This window comes from Alligator mississippiensis, chromosome 10 (genome assembly GCF_030867095.1).
Source record: "Alligator mississippiensis isolate rAllMis1 chromosome 10, rAllMis1, whole genome shotgun sequence".
NCBI lineage: Eukaryota > Metazoa > Chordata > Crocodylia > Alligatoridae > Alligator > Alligator mississippiensis.
This window is the reverse complement of record NC_081833.1, coordinates 2,391,185-2,408,274: the sequence shown is the minus strand read 5'-3', so window position 1 is coordinate 2,408,274 and position 17,090 is coordinate 2,391,185. Positions and strand designations below refer to the sequence as shown.

General features: G+C 44.7%; 1 protein-coding gene and 1 long non-coding RNA gene across 2 annotated transcripts; one reads left to right on the top strand and one right to left on the bottom strand.

Annotated features, from left to right (window-relative positions):
* Positions 1-736: 736 nt before the first annotated feature.
* P2RX7 (purinergic receptor P2X 7) lies at positions 737-16,345 on the bottom strand. Its single transcript, XM_014594778.3, has 13 exons — positions 16,159-16,345; positions 14,243-14,375; positions 13,722-13,793; positions 13,173-13,245; positions 11,637-11,733; positions 9,993-10,073; positions 9,345-9,474; positions 8,117-8,247; positions 4,771-4,864; positions 4,486-4,551; positions 4,282-4,395; positions 3,810-3,908; positions 737-3,004 (listed from the first exon to the last, which is right to left on the bottom strand). Exons 1-13 carry the CDS (start codon positions 16,281-16,283, stop codon positions 2,525-2,527), a joined length of 1,695 nt encoding a protein of 564 aa, XP_014450264.1. The 5' UTR covers positions 16,284-16,345; the 3' UTR covers positions 737-2,524.
* LOC109282994 (uncharacterized) lies at positions 5,325-10,020 on the top strand. The gene is made up of 2 exons (XR_002090033.2): positions 5,325-6,399; positions 9,593-10,020. It is a non-coding gene; the product is annotated as an uncharacterized LOC109282994 (long non-coding RNA).
* Positions 16,346-17,090: the final 745 nt, after the last annotated feature.

Below are 17,090 nucleotides of genomic sequence, written 5' to 3'. Positions count from 1 at the left end.
CACACGGATGAAAACAGATAGAAACTGGGAAAATTAAGCTTGTAATGAAGGCAAAAGGGACCACATTAGGGTCAGATGAGCAGGATACAAAGATGGATTAGTCACTGGAGTTGTGGAAAATCACGCCCAAGGACTAATATAATTTTCCTTTGGTTTTCAGTGGCTGAATAAGTGGTTTTAGACAACCCAGACACATAGCCTGTGGCACAAATGTCTCAAGTGCTGGGAGGAAATTGCAATGGACTTCCACAAAAAAGCCAGTTTGCGTGTCTGAAACTTCTTGGGACCAGACTCTCCCCACAGTTACACCACTGCTCCTCTGCTGCAGCCAGCGGGTTTTAGGAGGGAGGCAAGACCAGAATTTAGACCAGCTGACACAATCGTAGCAGAGCCCCAGTGCTGCCCATGTACTCCGTGGACAGAATGGGGCCTTGAGGCCCGAGACTCAGTCTTTATCTCCTCCCTTCAGTCACAACCTTTACTGCACTTTTTTTCCTTTGACAGCATAATCACGTACCATACGAATGAAGTCTCAAGTCACCAAGGAAGGTGACAAAGAGCTCGTATTCCTAGATATTTGGCTGCCCAGATACCATGACGGGCTTTTAGAAACACAGATAGTAATAATAATCATAACAAGGAGAATAAGCAAATGGAAATGGTAGGTTGGTTGTGGGAATTCAGTATCGATACTACTGTGTAACCACTAAAGGACAGACTTTTACTCAGCCACAAGTACATTAAACACTGTCTTTATTATGAATCAAAACCAGGAGGATAAAAGGGTTGCAGAATAACATCAATCATGTATCAAACAAGACCTAAAATGTCAATCTCAAATGAACCTCCAGTTCCTGATGTTGGCGTCAGTAGTCCAGATCCAAAAGCAAAGAAAGTGTGTTAACCAACGTATGTATTAGTGTAGGAAGACTGTTAATGACTGCAGGAATCCAGCACCAATCAATATATATATAATGAGATGCTGTTGCATGAATGTCCGTGCAATTTAGTATACGCTGCCACTGGAAATACAATTAGAGCTGGAATATTTTTCCAGCAACCTGTTCTAAAATACCCATAGACAAGAGCAGAAGCTAGTGAGTTGCACAAGTATAATAATGCAGAGCTGACATAAGCCCAGTCTAGACTAATTTATTATCCCTCTTGCCTCATTTCTACAAGAAGTTACAAGGGGTGGATCAGAATTAAAGGAAAAATAACACAAAACCCACAGGAACATTAGCCTGTATCTACCCTTTTTCTGCAGTCTCAGAGCTCTCCACACGCCTGAGACTGCAGGCTACCAATGAAGCCAGTGCTCATCCCTGAGCATTATGGAGCCTGGACTGAAGTCAGAGCAAATCTGAGGCCAAAGTCTGCTGTCAGCTAAACAGATACCATCAGAACATCAGTGAGTGAAGCATCGGTTTAAATGAGCACAGATTTCTGTCTGTCAGTAAGGTAAGAAAGCAGGAAAAATGTTATTCATTGCAATTCCTGAGTTCATGCTTAATGGGGCACCACTGAGATAACCGTGTGGTTAAAAATGCACTGTCTGTGTTACTAACCTCACCCAGAGGGAGCTCATTTCTCTGGTAGCATCTTCAGCCTAGTTCACACTACAGCGTTTTGCCGGCAGAACTGGAGACAGCCCTGGCCCTAGTCTACCCAGCAGCTGGTGGCCTCCCAAAGCTTTATAGTGGAGCCATGTGAAGCTACCAGAAGCAAGTGGACACGTATGTACTCTGGCAGCTTGCGGGGGTGGCTTGTCTGCCACCATAAGTTCTGCATGCAAAGGCAGCTGAGGATAGACATAGCCTTGGGCCAACTGCAAAGCTGAACAAGCCTGAGGTAGCAGAGCTGTGGCACAGCTTTCTCCAGAAAATACATATTCAGGGGCCTGATCCTGTCAGCTGTCTCTCCGCAGGACTACTTGTGTGACAAAGGACTGATAGTGTCTGGGTCTCAGCAGACCAATGACATGAATACTCTCCGTTTTATAGCATCTTTCCTCTAAGGCTCCAGAACTCTTTCTTAAGGTAGGTAAGAATTACTCCCATGATCCAGATGGAGAAAGAAGGGTCAGATTTCAAGTGCCATCTATTTTTGGCTTCCTTAACTGTTCAGCTCCCATCTTGAGATGACTATTGGTGCAGTCTGATTTCTAAAGATGCAGAGTACCTTTTGACTTCCCTTACCATGCCCACTGCTCTAAATCTCTGCCACATTGGGCACCCAACACCTGAGGTCACGTCTGCAAATGATGGCTTGCATTCTTTGTCCAAGTCTGCTGAGTGAGGAACTGAACCCAAGACTCCTGACTGCCGGCACCTGTGCTAAGCAGAAGATAACAGTACTGCCTCACAGATGCCACCGGGTAGAGAATTTATTCATGCAGCAGTGAAGTATAAGTAAACAAATTTCAGTTGGAAAATGCTTTGAAATAGAAAAGGAGGCTTAGTTGTGCAAAACAAGCTGCATTGTAGGGTAGAGCTGCATCAGAGGCTTAGGAAAGGTAAGCTCCTCATCTCTTTTTGAAACCAGAATACTTGCCGTCTTCACTGGGATATGCTTCCCTGATCTTCCACCTGCAGCAACTTGGGATCAGAGCTCGGCCTGCCAGCTCTGCAGAGCCAAAACGCCAGTGAATATACTGTTTGTAAGCACAGTGACGGAGCCGGTTATTGAGGGTCTCAGTATTCAAATCCAACAAGGGCTCTTTGTAGAGCAGGGTAAACTCCAGTGTGGATCTGGAAAGAACAAGCTGCTCAAACAAAGGAGAGGCTGTAATGCATGTCCCATTTTTTCTTCGGCAGCAGAGCTGTTCCCATAACGCCTCTGTTTGCTGGCATTTCCCACAGCAGCACCAAGATGGGAGCCTGTGGGAGGAGGAAGCTTCTTGCCCTTTACTTTGAAGAGGTTGCAGCTCTTGGGCTTTGGCAAAGGCAGAGGCCTGACTGGAGTGCTTGGTAGTATCAGTAAACTCCTCGGGGTATATCTGCAACTAAAATCCAAAAGAAACCCATCACCCGTGAAGTAAGGACGTGTAGTGTTTTCTTTTGCAGTTTCCATATCTGCACTTCCCTGTCATTACATCACTCTAAGTTTACAAAATTGGATTCTCATTGCTCAAGCCTCATATTTAACACAGCAAAACGGATGTAAGAAGAGTCAAGTGGCAGATCTGGAAAATGATAGCTTACCCGCCTCGAAACTGAATGCAGAACAAACCCTCAGCTAAGGGGGGGCCACGTTGCCCAGGGCTGGTTCACACACATACCATGTGGGCATTAATTTAAATACACTTTGTAAATTTATACCCAGTGAAAGGTGTTGGATCAACAGCCCTGGTGGCAGGAGTCCTTTATCCGCATAACAGTCACAGCACAGGCAATCGCAGTTCATGTTCCCTGGCCATGTTCTTTAATCCCTGGATCACATATCTCTAGCACTGAATGAGTAAGTTAATTTTCACAATCCTGGCCTTCCTTTGAGAAAACTAATGGGGGAAACCAATTATACCAATTAGTGGATGTTTTCCTTAATGCAAACTCCCATCTAATTGGAATTGGATAGATCAAATCATTCTAATGGACATCTACAAAGGGTGTCTGCCGGATGGTAACAGCATCTTTTAATTTTATTAAAATAAATTTGTTTTCAGATTACAGAACAAAGTTAAGTTCTGGAGGTTTGCAGGGTCATGGCCCCAGCCCTTCCAAAATTTGGTAGTGTCAGACGAGAGGCCTGGGAAGCAAAACTCAACTCACTCTGGAACTGACTACACAAAAGTAGATGCTTGTTCTTACCTCAAGAGCTTGACCCTTAATATTCTGCAGACTCCTGTCCAGTGGCTTGTCTACCAGAATCACGTGTGGCTTATCAACATATGACACGTATATCACCGTCTGTAACAAGAAGAGTGAGCATCCGCAGGTGGGGCAGAATCTGCTTTGCTTTCTCAGATAAAAGCCCCACAGAAGGTGCATGCTGAGTGGGATGCTGTTCCAGGAACAGAGGAGAGCATGGAGGAAGGCAGGGCAGAGCGAGCAGGCGGTGAAGGCACAGGGAACTGGAGCAGAGGGAGCAGGAAGAGATGCTGGTAGGAGTAAGGTGATGCACAGTTTTATGGCTGAGATGAAGGCACTCAGCTCTCTCAGACTCCTTAAAAACCCCCGGCCTAGAGGTTCAGCTCGTGCCACAGAGGTGGTAGAGCATGAATACTGAGAGGGAGAGTGTGAATTTGAATGTGCCACTTAAGCAGCTGATTGCTTTCCTTACCGCTTTTGGTCCTGGCATAGTCTCATACTTCTTCCTGTAGTAATATTCCTTGACAGGTGATTTGCAGCAGGGAAAAGTGTTTGAAGTAAGAAGAAAGTCGATGATGAACACAGCCTGGTGCAAACAAAAACGAGCCATGATTCAATTTTCTTAATGAGACATCCTCAGAGTCATTTCCATAAGCACAGGAAATAAATCTCTTACCAAGCCAAAGTAGGAGAGGGTCGACCCAATGTACACCACCAGCTCAACAAAGTCAAATTTTCCAGCCTGGTGCAAAACAGAAGAGAGTGATTAGATGTCACCAATGAGGACCATTCCTTGCAGACTGGTCTCCGGGCAAAGCAAGGCCTTACACACAACTTGACAGTGTTTCCCTGTCTCTGTAACACAATGGACCTGAGCAAGTCCAACATTTCAGAGAATATTCTAGGTATGACAGCACAGCACCCTATGGATTTGGGGGGAAATCAGAAGAACAGCATTTACTGTGCCAAAGACGAGGATGTCAAACCGTATTCCAAAGGCCTTGATTAGCGTCCGCTCCTCCTTGCCATTGGCATCCTTGAAGTACTTTGCAAACCTGAAAAACAACAAGTGAACATCTGGGCAGTTTGAGGGAAGCCCTGCGGTGGGTCCTCTGCCAGCCTGGCACTCTGGGCAGGTCTGGCACCAAAGCCCAGGCAGGGTAGAGAGATGGGGAATAGCTCTCTGCAAGGGAGGCTGTGCTCTAAAGGGATCCCAGGGAAGGTACCAGGAGTTTGGGATCACTGGAAGGGGAGGGAATCAGCTCAGGATAAGGGAGTTCCCAGAAGAGAGAGAGTACAAGCCCAGGGTCTGTTATCTCCCTGCAACTCCTGCTTTCGGTTCGTGCTATGGATCCTCTGCCAAGAGCGGTACCCGAGGGCAGGTACCGGTGATGGGAGGCCCCATGTTAGGAAGTCCAGGTGGGGGCTGCTGGGGGCAGAGCAGGCACAGAGGTGCAGGGCCTTGTACGGATGCCCTGGGTATCTATAGGGTGGGCCCTGTGGCCTGTTTCCTGAGGGAAACTCTGGAAACAATCTCCTGGATTGTCCCTCAGGAGAAGGCAACCTACCCTTATGTCAGGGTGAGCTTAAGACTGAGCAACATGTGAGGCAGGACCAGTGGGCTTGGCCCAAGTCAGGCCCCCAAACCTCTTGAGTGTTCAAGCAGTGGACTCCAGGGAGCATTTTTTTAATAATATGTTTCATGTTCCAGGTCAAATCAGCCAAATCAGTTCCAAATCCTATCGATTCAGCAGGATTCAATCATCCAGAAAACCATATTGATCGAGCAGGCAGAACTCAACCGTTCCAAACACCGTGCAAGCTGCTACGACTGGTGAGCATCCTCTGTCCCAGATCCAACACCCCGGGACTTCAGATACTCCCAAATCCATTGGCAGGCATCCTATGCACAGCCCCAAGCAGGAGAGCGGTTTCTTGCCAGGAGCCTCAGCCCCATTCGGGAAGGTGCTGCATGCCTTTAACTTCCTGACATGGTGGGTGCCAAGAACTTGCACTCCAATTCAGAGTGACTAATGACAAAGTTTCCTTCAGCTTTCCGAGATGTACTTTAACACCTTGACCCTAACAAATCAGCCTCAGCCAGCTTTTGCTCCCACCCCGAGGCATTGCTCTTGTGAGCTGAATTCTGCACAGCACTGAAGTGCTTGTAATCTGCCTTCCCCCTTCTCTTGCATTCATCAGCTTTCCTTTCGCTAGGATCTACTTTGCAGTTAGTCACTCAGCAATATGCAGCATAACGGGCTTTAATTTTCCTTGCTGGGCAGACATGAAATGTTCTTTCATTTTCTGCAATCCACGGCTGACGCATGTTTTACTGGCCAGGGCTTGGCTGAGCCTCTGATGCCTGCAGCTCGGTGCGATTCTATTTTGAGGCTGTACCAGCATCTTCTGGATTGGGCAGTTCTTCCCCATGCTACTTGCTATCTCTGGAGGATGATGAAGTAACGTTGGCTCAAAATGCCACAGAAAGTTCCTTCCTTGCAGCAGCTTAGTGCTCCAGTTGGATGTATTAACAGCTTCATGGATGGTCAGATGAAGCAGCTGCACCTCACACACTTTGCACTTGCAAGTAAGTCCTGATCCTATTAAATCTGTGGGGTTCCACATTGGTGTAGAGCAGCAGGAAGAAGTAGGCTGCCCAGGCCTAGGAGATAACCCACGCGGAACAACACGCACAGTCCATGCCTCAGGAAACAACTGTTTTATCCTGGTTCTGAAGTCCCTACTACACGTTCCCCCTAAGATCCTCCCCCATACCCTCTCTCCACTGTGATGAAAGCTCCCACACTTCTCATAAAAACCTACAGATCCCCAAACCTACTCAGGAAGGCAAATGATTACTGCTTTTTGAGTTTACTCATTGCCATTAGATTCCACTAGGTAGAGAACATGGTTGTACCACTGCAGTCGTGCTACCCTCGCTTGCCCAAGTCACATCTCTGTCAGTGTGTTTACATGTGTGAAGCTTCCCCATGCAAGGGAATTCTCCAGTCTGCTTGCTGGCTTCACACGTTCAGAAGAAAAGAGAGACTTTTGGAGCCAGGTTTTGGAGCCAGGTTTGTACCGGGAGACCCTAACTCCATTACTAGAGAGTGAGAGAGAGCACAAGGGTCAGAGTGGGAAAAGGGACACTCATCTTTAAGGTGGGCTGCTTGCAGGCTGGACGGGGCAGCCCCCAGGCATACATGAAGTGAGGAGAGCTGACCAGTCAGGCCCTGGCACTGCTAGGGAAAGAAGCACCTGGAATAGAGCTGTGTGGTGACTGGACCTGAGACTGTTTAACTGGATAGGCCCAAGAGGGCTGGAGCCAGGGGAAGCCCCAGCCCTGAGCAAGCGTGTAGTCTGCTCATTATTTGTGGGTTGTTTTGGACCTAGCCAGCCCGTGGCTGGTGGGTTATGCTGGGGGCTAGCCAGCCTGCAAAGCTGGGGAATGGGCAGGGTCCTCTAATTGCACACCATGTACAAGCCTGAGCAGGGATGGCCCACTGATACGAACACAGAGGGAAAGGTACCTAAGTTTGTCCATTTTGACTGAACTGAGGAACTGTTCCTTAATCGTTACCATCAAAGCTGTCCCACATGCCCTGTTGTTTCTTGCCTGCCACATCAAGCAAGGGCAGGCAAGGGCTGACCACAGGACCCTGGGACACTCGGGACCTGCTGCACCTCCACCAGCACAAACCTTGCGGGGGTCCAGAGAAGTCAGTGGAATTATTCCAGATTTATGCTTGTTTAAGTAAGAATAACATTTGGCCCCATAACCTAGCTGAAACCAAACCCTGGCTGAGTTTTTTTTGGCACAAAAAATTTAGCTTCCTCCTTGGAGACTGTACACATGCTTAGAAAATAACTGTGACCCAAAGCTGAGAAATGAGATGGATGTTTTGCAATCTCTCCCCCACCCCCTGCTTCTAATTAGCTTTGTCAGACTCTTTTGGGCCAATTTTCTATTAGGATTTAATCAAGCTCCCTGTTGCCCATTAACCTTCCCTGCCCTACTTTTTCAGATTACGCATCTTTTTGATGTTAAATCTTTCTTTTGGAGGGAAGAGGAGGGGAATTGGGTGGGTGACTTTTCCCCTTGTCCATGCCGATTAGCACCGTGCTGGCCAGTCGTGGTGCAAGCTGGAAGTCTGCAGGTTTCCTCTGAGCAGGCTGCCCATGCTTCATAGTCTGAATTGACCACACTGCTGGGGACTGGGGGTATTTTTTCAGCAAAGTTTTCAAACAGCCAAGATAGAGAGCATGCTGCTGGCTAGGTATGACAGTGAATGCCTGTCTTTTACCTGAAGTTGTAACCAGGGTAGTCTTTGGTGGTTTTGTCATCGAGGCGACGAAAGCTGTACTTCGGACTGCAGCGGTGGAACCATTTGTCCAGGTTACAGTCCCAGTTAATCTCGATACCCATGATGCCACCCTGCAACCACAACAAGGATATGAGCTCTACAGCATGCTCAGGAACACATGTAAGAGACTGAGCAGGGTCCCGTTCTGCCATTGCTCTGTGCCCCAATCTCCTAGTGAAGTAAAAAGAGATCTGAGGGTGTCCCAATGGCAGGATCACACCCACAGATGTAGTGCAAGTGTAAATGCATTTCCACATCAAGCCAAGGCTGCTTGTACATGACTCCGAATTCCTGCATGCTAGAACCTAGAGTTCACCCTAGTTCTGGAGGCATCTCCTGGTTTTTTGTGGGGTTTTTTCTCATCCTATAATTAAAAACAAAATCCTGACTTAGCTCACCCTCTCTGACCATGGTTTGATTCAGTTAAGCTAAAGACAGCTCAGCTCAAACTTTAATGAACTCTGACAGGAATCCCAAATGCAGATCCGTACCTGAATGTTGAAGTTTTGATGGACTTGCAGCCTGTCTGGACACTGGAACCCAGTAGATGGGGGTTTGGTCGTTGGTTCTGTGCAACTCCCTTTATTTCTCCGTAACTCCCTTTCACCCTTCTGTAAATACTGACCTTAGAGATGGGCTGTGAAACTCAGCTGGCTAGTTTGCTACATGTGCTCTGCTTGGGACATTCATAAAATAAGACTTGGTGGAAAAGCACAGGCCAGGATATAAGGCACTATTTCCAGATGAGCTTTTGGTAGGTTCTTTCTCCCTAAGACATTACTGAGAGGGTGCCCTTTAGCAGAAGTGAGACAAAAATAGGAATCCCTGTTTTTGACTTAGGAAGACTGTTTAATTAAGGACCACAACATGTCGCTCTGTGTTGTCGATTGCTCAATGCTATGAGGTTCTGGTCTACAGCTGCGTGCTAGGGTCATACAAATCGGTAATTACAGTTCAATCACTGTAGGTCTAATCCTGGAAGACACTGAGCATTCTCAAGTCTCACTAACTCCAGGGATAGTTGGGGCACTCTGAACCTTGCTGGGTCACGCTCTAACTGGAACTAGTCTGTTATGAGAAGTAATGCAATATATTAATGAGGAAATGAAAGAGCAATAGTACAGAGGAATTCTAGCAGTGATCATGAAACCAAAAGAGTGCCTCAAACCTGAACTGCCATGTCTGAAAAATTCTCTCCTGTTGTTTGGAGAATATCTCCCAGCCGGAAAATGGGACAGGTGGGTGCAGTAATCTTGTTGAATGTGCATGTAATATTGAATTTTGGTAAAATATTATTTCTGCAGAGAACAAAAAAATATTTGAAAGGGTAAATTAAAGTTCTTCTCTGAAAAGCATCTATAAATGCAGCTATGTTCACTCAATTTACAAGTAAACTGAGGCTTTCTTTTCTTGTAGCTACCAGCTCTACAGACACCAATGGGGGCCTGAGAGCTGAGCTGGTTCCTTGACTCATTGGGCATTACCACCAGCAAGACTTTGCAACTCAGATGTATTATGTCCTAATGATACTTATGATCCTAACCCTTCAGGGGTTTTACTGAGGCATAATCCATGAGAATTTACAAGTAAGTCTGTTGCCGATGTATGAGAGGAAATCGAGTCAGTCTCACCCTCCTAAAACTGTGTTGGCTTCTGAAGAATTAACAATAGTAAAAAACAATAAAATAATCATTTTATCTACCAGGTACATTCACCCCTGAATATACAGATCTGTTGAGTTAGACAAGCCATTTTTGTGTAATCCTTTTTGGGAGAACTGCTTCTCCAGAAGTGATGAAGTAACGTTTTTACTTACGCAGTATAATTAAATTTTGGAAAGTGGATGTTGTTCTTTATTAGTACTGTGAAGTTTTCAGCACTCCTTAGAAGGGCAGGCCTAAGAGAAGAACATATTTATAAATTTGTAATGCAAGCTATTAAACCAGCTATATTCCTGGAGTTAAATAGTTCCATTTATGCCACACTATTTTACTATTACCTGGAAAATGATCAGTAGGAGGAATATGACACTGAAAATAATGAGTGGTAGACCCAGGAGTTGGATGGCTTGGGGGACTGGGAATGGAATACCTGGCTTTCGTAACTGCAACTGTTGTGTCTTTGGGGCAAGCAGTATCTTCTCACATTTGCTTGTATGGCACGTATATTATGGGGCTGGACTCTGATCAGGATGTCTAGATACTACCCTGATAACAAGGGTAGACTGCCACAGCAAATCTTGCCATGCAGGAGCAGCAACCAGTGGTGCCAGCCCGGTCACGTCTACGCATTTTTGGCTACAGATACTGGTATGCCTTGACCAGTCTAGACCTAGGGGCCACCCTGGTTGCATTATCCTTGACCATGACCTTTAATTTGTATTGGGCAGGGTGTGTCAGGCAATTCCTATAAGAGCTGAAAGAGTTCAGCTGAAGGACGAGCTGTAGGAAAAATCATATATTGTGGTGGAAGGCTTTATAGCAAGGGTACACGTACAGGGACAAAGGCCTTTGTGGGTCCTGCAGGAGATCCTGGGTCAGGTGAAAAAAGGAACCCTTTTTGAACAATGCTGTTGTGCTTACCCTGAAAGAAAAGTCTGCATAGATTTTTGCCTGTAGTATTCCTCCTTCCAGGCTTGCAGAAACAGACCAACTGCTCACAGGAACAAAATTATATTGTGCTTTAAATTGGCACAGCTCCATTTAAGTCAAAGGAGCTGCACCAGTTCTCACGTGCAGGGAATTTGTCCTGTATATCCAGCAGTGAGGTCAAGTTTAATAGAACAGATGATTGAACTAGTTTCTTGTGTACGTACGTCAAATGCTGCTACTTGTCAGGGACTAATGGAATAATATATCCTTAGATCTTAAGTAGAGTGCTCCTCTTTCTTATTAATTAATTAATTAATTTACTTTTTCTGATACAGATAAGTAACTTCACATTTAAGTGGAACTTTTGAGTCTGAAATATTTTATAATTGTGGGATCAGAGCAGTTAGAGATGGGGAAACAATTAAAATAAAAGGTCCCATTTATAGTCTACTTCTGGGCTCAAGGAAGAGTTATTTTCTCTGGTATATTTTTTTGAGTTTTGTCAAATTTTACGTTACCAAGACTAGGGCATTTTACTGCTTCCCCTGGGACACTGTTACACAGTCAGAATTTAAAAGAATTTCCCACTTATACTACTAATGAGACCCATATTGTGCTTTTCCTTAAATTATCAAAATGCTGCTACCAAAATAATGATTTATAGAACTGTCTTTTATGAAAGAGAAGATGTTAAAAGATAATTGTCAATCATTTCTAACAATAATAATAAGGGCTAGAAAGGAAACTGCTGTTTTACAAGGTGCATTTCCAGTGGCCCACTAGGAGGGGCTGAGAAACCTCAGCTCTTACTGCTTTGCAGGATCATACCCTTAATTACTAAATAAAAAGGCAATACGCCTCTTACTTACGTTGGGGCACCTTTTACTGATTCCACAGGGCACCAGGCAGAGACTTCACAGGTCTTAATAGTTGCATTATACTGTACACACTTTCCTGTCTGAATTCCTGTACGGAAGGGGAAAAGGAGTTGTTGAATTGGCACGTGAGGCTTGAGTCTGCCCTTTACAAGATGGTCTCAAAGTACTAACAGATCACTGGCTGCAGTAAGGGAACTTAAATCAGAATATAGCTTTCCATTCGCGCAGCTCTCTTGCAGTGAAATAGATATAGGAAGGGCTTTCTAGACTTCTGCCACACCTAATCAATGATTAAGACATCCCTTTGACCTTGTCACTGTTGCTTGTATTGTTAGTCCATGCACTTATTAAAGCAACTTCCTGCAACAGAAAAGCAGCAACACTTCAAAGGCTTAAATCAACTGTGTGAGCGTAATAGAGCAAGAATAACCTACTTGGTGCAGAACTTCACTCCCATCATGCTTTCAGCAGGATATTGCTTGGCAACTCACTCAACCAGTGAAGAGAGATTAAGAAGTATTGTGCCATCTGGACAATGTCACTTAGCTAATCAGGCCTGATGCAGGACACTGACATCTCTCCAATCCTAAGAATTAGCCAACCATTTGATAGATGTCTTGGGCATTACAGCATTTAATTACAACTCAGTCCTTGGATCACTCTTCAGAACTGTCACCAATTTCAGTGGAAGTTACACCACGGAGTAGACTGCAAGCATGGGCTCTCTTTAAATGGTGTGTGACATCTTCACCACTTCATCTTTCTCTGCTCCCTCTACCTTTTTCCTCCGCACCCCCTTTTGCTAAGGAGACCCAATGAGCTCTTCAGAGGATAGTCATCTGGATGAGCAGATACAGATTTCACATCACTTCTCCCCTTGTAGTTCTGTTTGTCTCTGGCTCCCAAACCCATACTTTCACACCTCCTTCCTTACCCTTGCATGTGCCGGTCACATCTTTGGGAATTGTGTGTGCACACCTTCCCCAATGGAAGTCCCCCCCTATCTCAGAACAGTTTGGCTCTTCAGTTGCAAACTCTTCAAGCATTATCGTGCCAGGCAGCACTTTTCTGCTACATGCCATGCCATTTGGCACATGCTGGCTCCTGAGCCAGAACTAATGTAGCTGTGTTCACGTGGTGCTATCGTTCTGCAAGACAGCGTTGATCAGCCCACCCACAGCGCTGCCCTGAGGCACCCAACTACCACCTCTTCGGAGGGTTGTGCGCAGAGCTATAGCACACTGCTGCCCAGCTTAACTAGAGCGGTACAGACATGCCCAAAATGATTGTTCCTCTGCCAGGCTGAAAACAACACTGCATTGTATCAGTAAGGCTGATTCAATGTCCATAAGAACTCCTATTTTGATGATGAAGCCAATAATGTGTTAGGTACCCGTTAGCATTTTACCAGAGCTGCACCACCGTTCTGTCGGTAGAAACAAGGTCTTGTGCAGCTGCAACTATCAGCAGTGCAGCAGAAGAGGGAAGCCAGAAATGTGTTTCTATCTGAAGATGGGACCCACGTACCATTGCTCAGGGGATCTGTACGCCCTTGTACACAGTGTTTGTCTGAAGAGCAGACGTATTTGGCAATAGGGTACTGAAAAAAAAATCAACATAAAAGACAGTTATTTATAAATATTTCCCCCTCCCCCCACAATAAACTGATATCATCGGTTTGCCTCTCCATGCCCACGGAGACATGAGCACATTTAGAATAACAGCAGATCGCTGCAGAGAAGCAGTGACTTGTTTAACTCTCCTGCTCCTCTACATTATGGTCTCCACCTGCAGTGAAGCCAGCTGGGAACATAAGCCTTAGTGAGGCACTAGCACAGTTTTGGCTGCAGGGTCTTTGGTGCCATGCACAAAACTAACTGCTGGCTGATTCATTGGGAAACATAGGGTGGAGGAATAAAAAAGGAGAGTAATTAAACTAGTTGTGGCATGTTATCCAGTAAGATAAAGTAGCAAAGGAAGGCAAAACAATGTTTGCTTGTGGAAAACTGCTATGAACACTCGTGCCAAAGAACGCTACGGTACGCAGGTGATGAGTCACGTATAAAATGCAGTTACCTCCGGACAAACGCGCTGAGTCTGTTTTTCTGTGGTAATGATGTTGGTTATCACGAAGAAAGTGTCTCTTCCCTATGCAGAGAGACAGGAGGGGAAAAATATTCTAAATTAAATATCGTATACCAAATCCTGATTGTGGTCACTCCTGTGTTAACCCAGAGCGACTCCTGTAAAGACAGTGGGGCTGGTTCAGATCTCACTCGTGCTGATGTCAAAAGGAAATCACTCCATTGAACACCAGTGTGTACCACATTGGAGGAACCGGATTTTTTCCCCCAGATATCTCCATGTAAACCAGGAGTAACTCTATTAAACTCAGTAGAGTTACACTTGGAATTAATTTGTTCCTAGAGCTGCTGCTGTTATAATCATAAATTGATCATGACAGAAACAGAAGGTTTCTTAACCCATACAAGAGAATGATTTCTTTTCACATTATGTTTCTTGTGGTCTTTAAAGACACCTAGCACTAAAGCAACAGCACCTGCCACCCATTGCACTGACTTTAAGCGGAGACTTACCTGCATGGGAATGGTATACTCTGCCGTGTCCCAGATTCTGGAGCCAGCCTGGGACACTCCTTTCACTTTGGTATGAACCGAGCTGATCACAGACTCCTTTCCTTGATAGAGTCGATTAGTCACAAGTGCAAAACTAACCAGACAAAACAGAAAGGACAAATGACCCCATGACAATGAAATGGCAGACCGCCCTTAGCATCCCCTACCCTGGGGGTCTTCAAGAGGAGGTTAGACGAGTATCTAGCTGGGGTCATTTAGACCCAGCACTCTTTCCTGCTTATGCAGGGGGTTGGACTTGATGATCTATTGAGGTCCCTTCCGACCCTAACATCTATGAATCTATGAATCTATGAATCACGGTTAGTAAATGCGCAACGGAAGTTAAAAGTCAACTGAACCTTTGAAAGTAACTGGAGACTGTATCATTGTGATTTAGCAGGCCAAAATCTTCCCTCGCTTACACTTGGCAATCTCCTTGGCTTTTATAGAATTACTTTGACATGGGTGACTACTGATCTGGTCCTTCTTCATTACTTCCTATCCTAAACATCATCTAGTCGTGTGCTAGTCAAATTAAATCTGCCCCCTGCCCCGTCCCGCCACTCCCAATTGCTGTGGTGCTTGACTTCGCCCTTCAAGAGCTGACTCTCTTCAACGCAGAGGTGTCTCTATGAATTTAAACCCTGCAGCCTCTGTTATAAATGGGTTATGCTCTAACTGAGGTCCCAGCAGGTTCTGTTTTGGAAGAAATCTGTTACTATTCAACCTTTTCATCTTTCAAAGCGGCCAACTCCAGTGATCCCTGTCTCAGGCTGTTTAGTTAAGACGCTCCTAGGTACCTGTTAAATTTGTTATAAGATGGAGAAATAGGCTCTCTCTGCAACCCCCTTTGGCAAAGTGCATGAGATCAGAGCCTCATGAACAGCAATAACTATTGTAGCTCACAAGCCTCTATTGACCACTGTCATCTTCATTTGTCAAAATCTCATTTTCAAAGCGTTCTTTGTAAAGGCAAACCCAGTGTTCTCATATGTTACTGTTATCATTAAAGGGACATCATACATTAAATTCAGGCCAGTACTTAAATGTGAAAAGCTTTTATAAACAGAAATGTTATCACACACTTATTTTTCCCCAGTGAAACAATACTTTTTAAAGTTGATGGGGACCAATTAAAAGCGATTGGTATGCATTGCTTCTGCAGCCCATGATGTACCAAACTTATAAAAGTACTGAGACTTGTAACCGCTACTGTGCATGTAATATCATGTACAAAAGGTTGCTTTCAAAAACTGGTTTTCTATTTTAGATGATAGCGTCATCATCATTTCAGTTAAAAAATAACCAACCTGGGAGTGAAAAATAATATCTAAAATACTTAAGTGCAAAGCAACTGTAAAAACCCGGTGTTTATTTTAGAATAGTTCCCACAAGGCATTTTTATGCCGTGCCTTTGAGAGGAGTGATTTAAAGAAGTCACGCCGGTGTCGTCCGCCTGGGAAAACACAGCTCTAAACAACTAGACAGAAATGGTGTCTTAATTAGACAACAAAACTTCCTGACTTCCAGTAAGATTGCAATTAGTTTTCTATGCGATAGCTTGTCCCCCTTGTGTAGGAATTAAATCTCGTTTATGAACATCTGAAGACGTTATCCACAAACGCGATCACTGAAAGCAGCCATCAACACTGGAAACTGAAACCACATTCAAACACTTCCTTACTAGGAGGTTTACAGTAAAATCTACTGTGCAGATAATTTCTTGTGCTGTCCAGACGCTTGTCTGTTGTTTGTGTAGCACAGAGCTCAAGATATCCAGGTACTTGCTGAGCCGAGTTATAACCGATCAGACAACCACCCACATAATAAACACGCCTGCTCACGTACAGTGCAACATCTCATCGTTCTTAACTTACCAAACGTATAATAAAACTATTATATGGATGATCCATTTAATACTTCCGAGGTAGCCACTCTGAAAACGGACAGTTTTAGATGTTTCATATTCACACAGATCATTCAGGCTGCAGAACGCAGTCATTGTTACAACTTCCTTAGTAGTCTGTGCTCTCAAGAACCACTTGATTCTGCTTTTTTCCCACCCTTTCCTTCCCACTTTCATAGGACGCACCCCTTAAAGGCGCAGCAAGAAAACCACTTATATTAGCACGGAAGCTAGTATAAATGTGATACGTTTTTTTAAGAAAGAAATCATTGTTTTGTCGCTAATTAATAAAAAAATAAATAAGTAAATAAATACATACAAAGGGAGTGTGAGGTTAGCATGCCAGATGCTTTACTTACGTACAGACCAAAGACAAAAGGCCATGTTCATTTCTCTTGCATCTTTAGTAAGGCCGATTACATTAGACTAGAGGTGAATCTGACCCAAATTTGACAAAAATTCCAGTGTTTCACAGCCACCCACCCACTCGCAGACAAAGACAGTTTTCAGAGGAGCAACATTTCTGGCATTCCTTTTGATTGGACATCACAAATTTGGGCTATTCAGATGTTTTATAGAAATGACAAATCTAAATGTCAGATGCATTAATACTCTTAGCAAGTCCTCCAAACAGCCTGGCTATTCATACCATTGTCCTGATGAGGGAAAATCCAAGATTTGGCGTCCTGCTAAGTTATCAGCGGTAAACAGACTTGTATCCTTCTCAATGTCCATTGGACAACTTGACTCCTACTGATCTAATCGGAAGGTGTTGAACATGGGCTGAAAGCTCACGATCTGCCAAGAGCTGTGGAGGACTGATGAATGCTTGCAGCTTGTTCCTAATTTCAAAGAGAGATGATACAACTTAGCATCTCACCTTGTCACGATGCATCAGCTTTG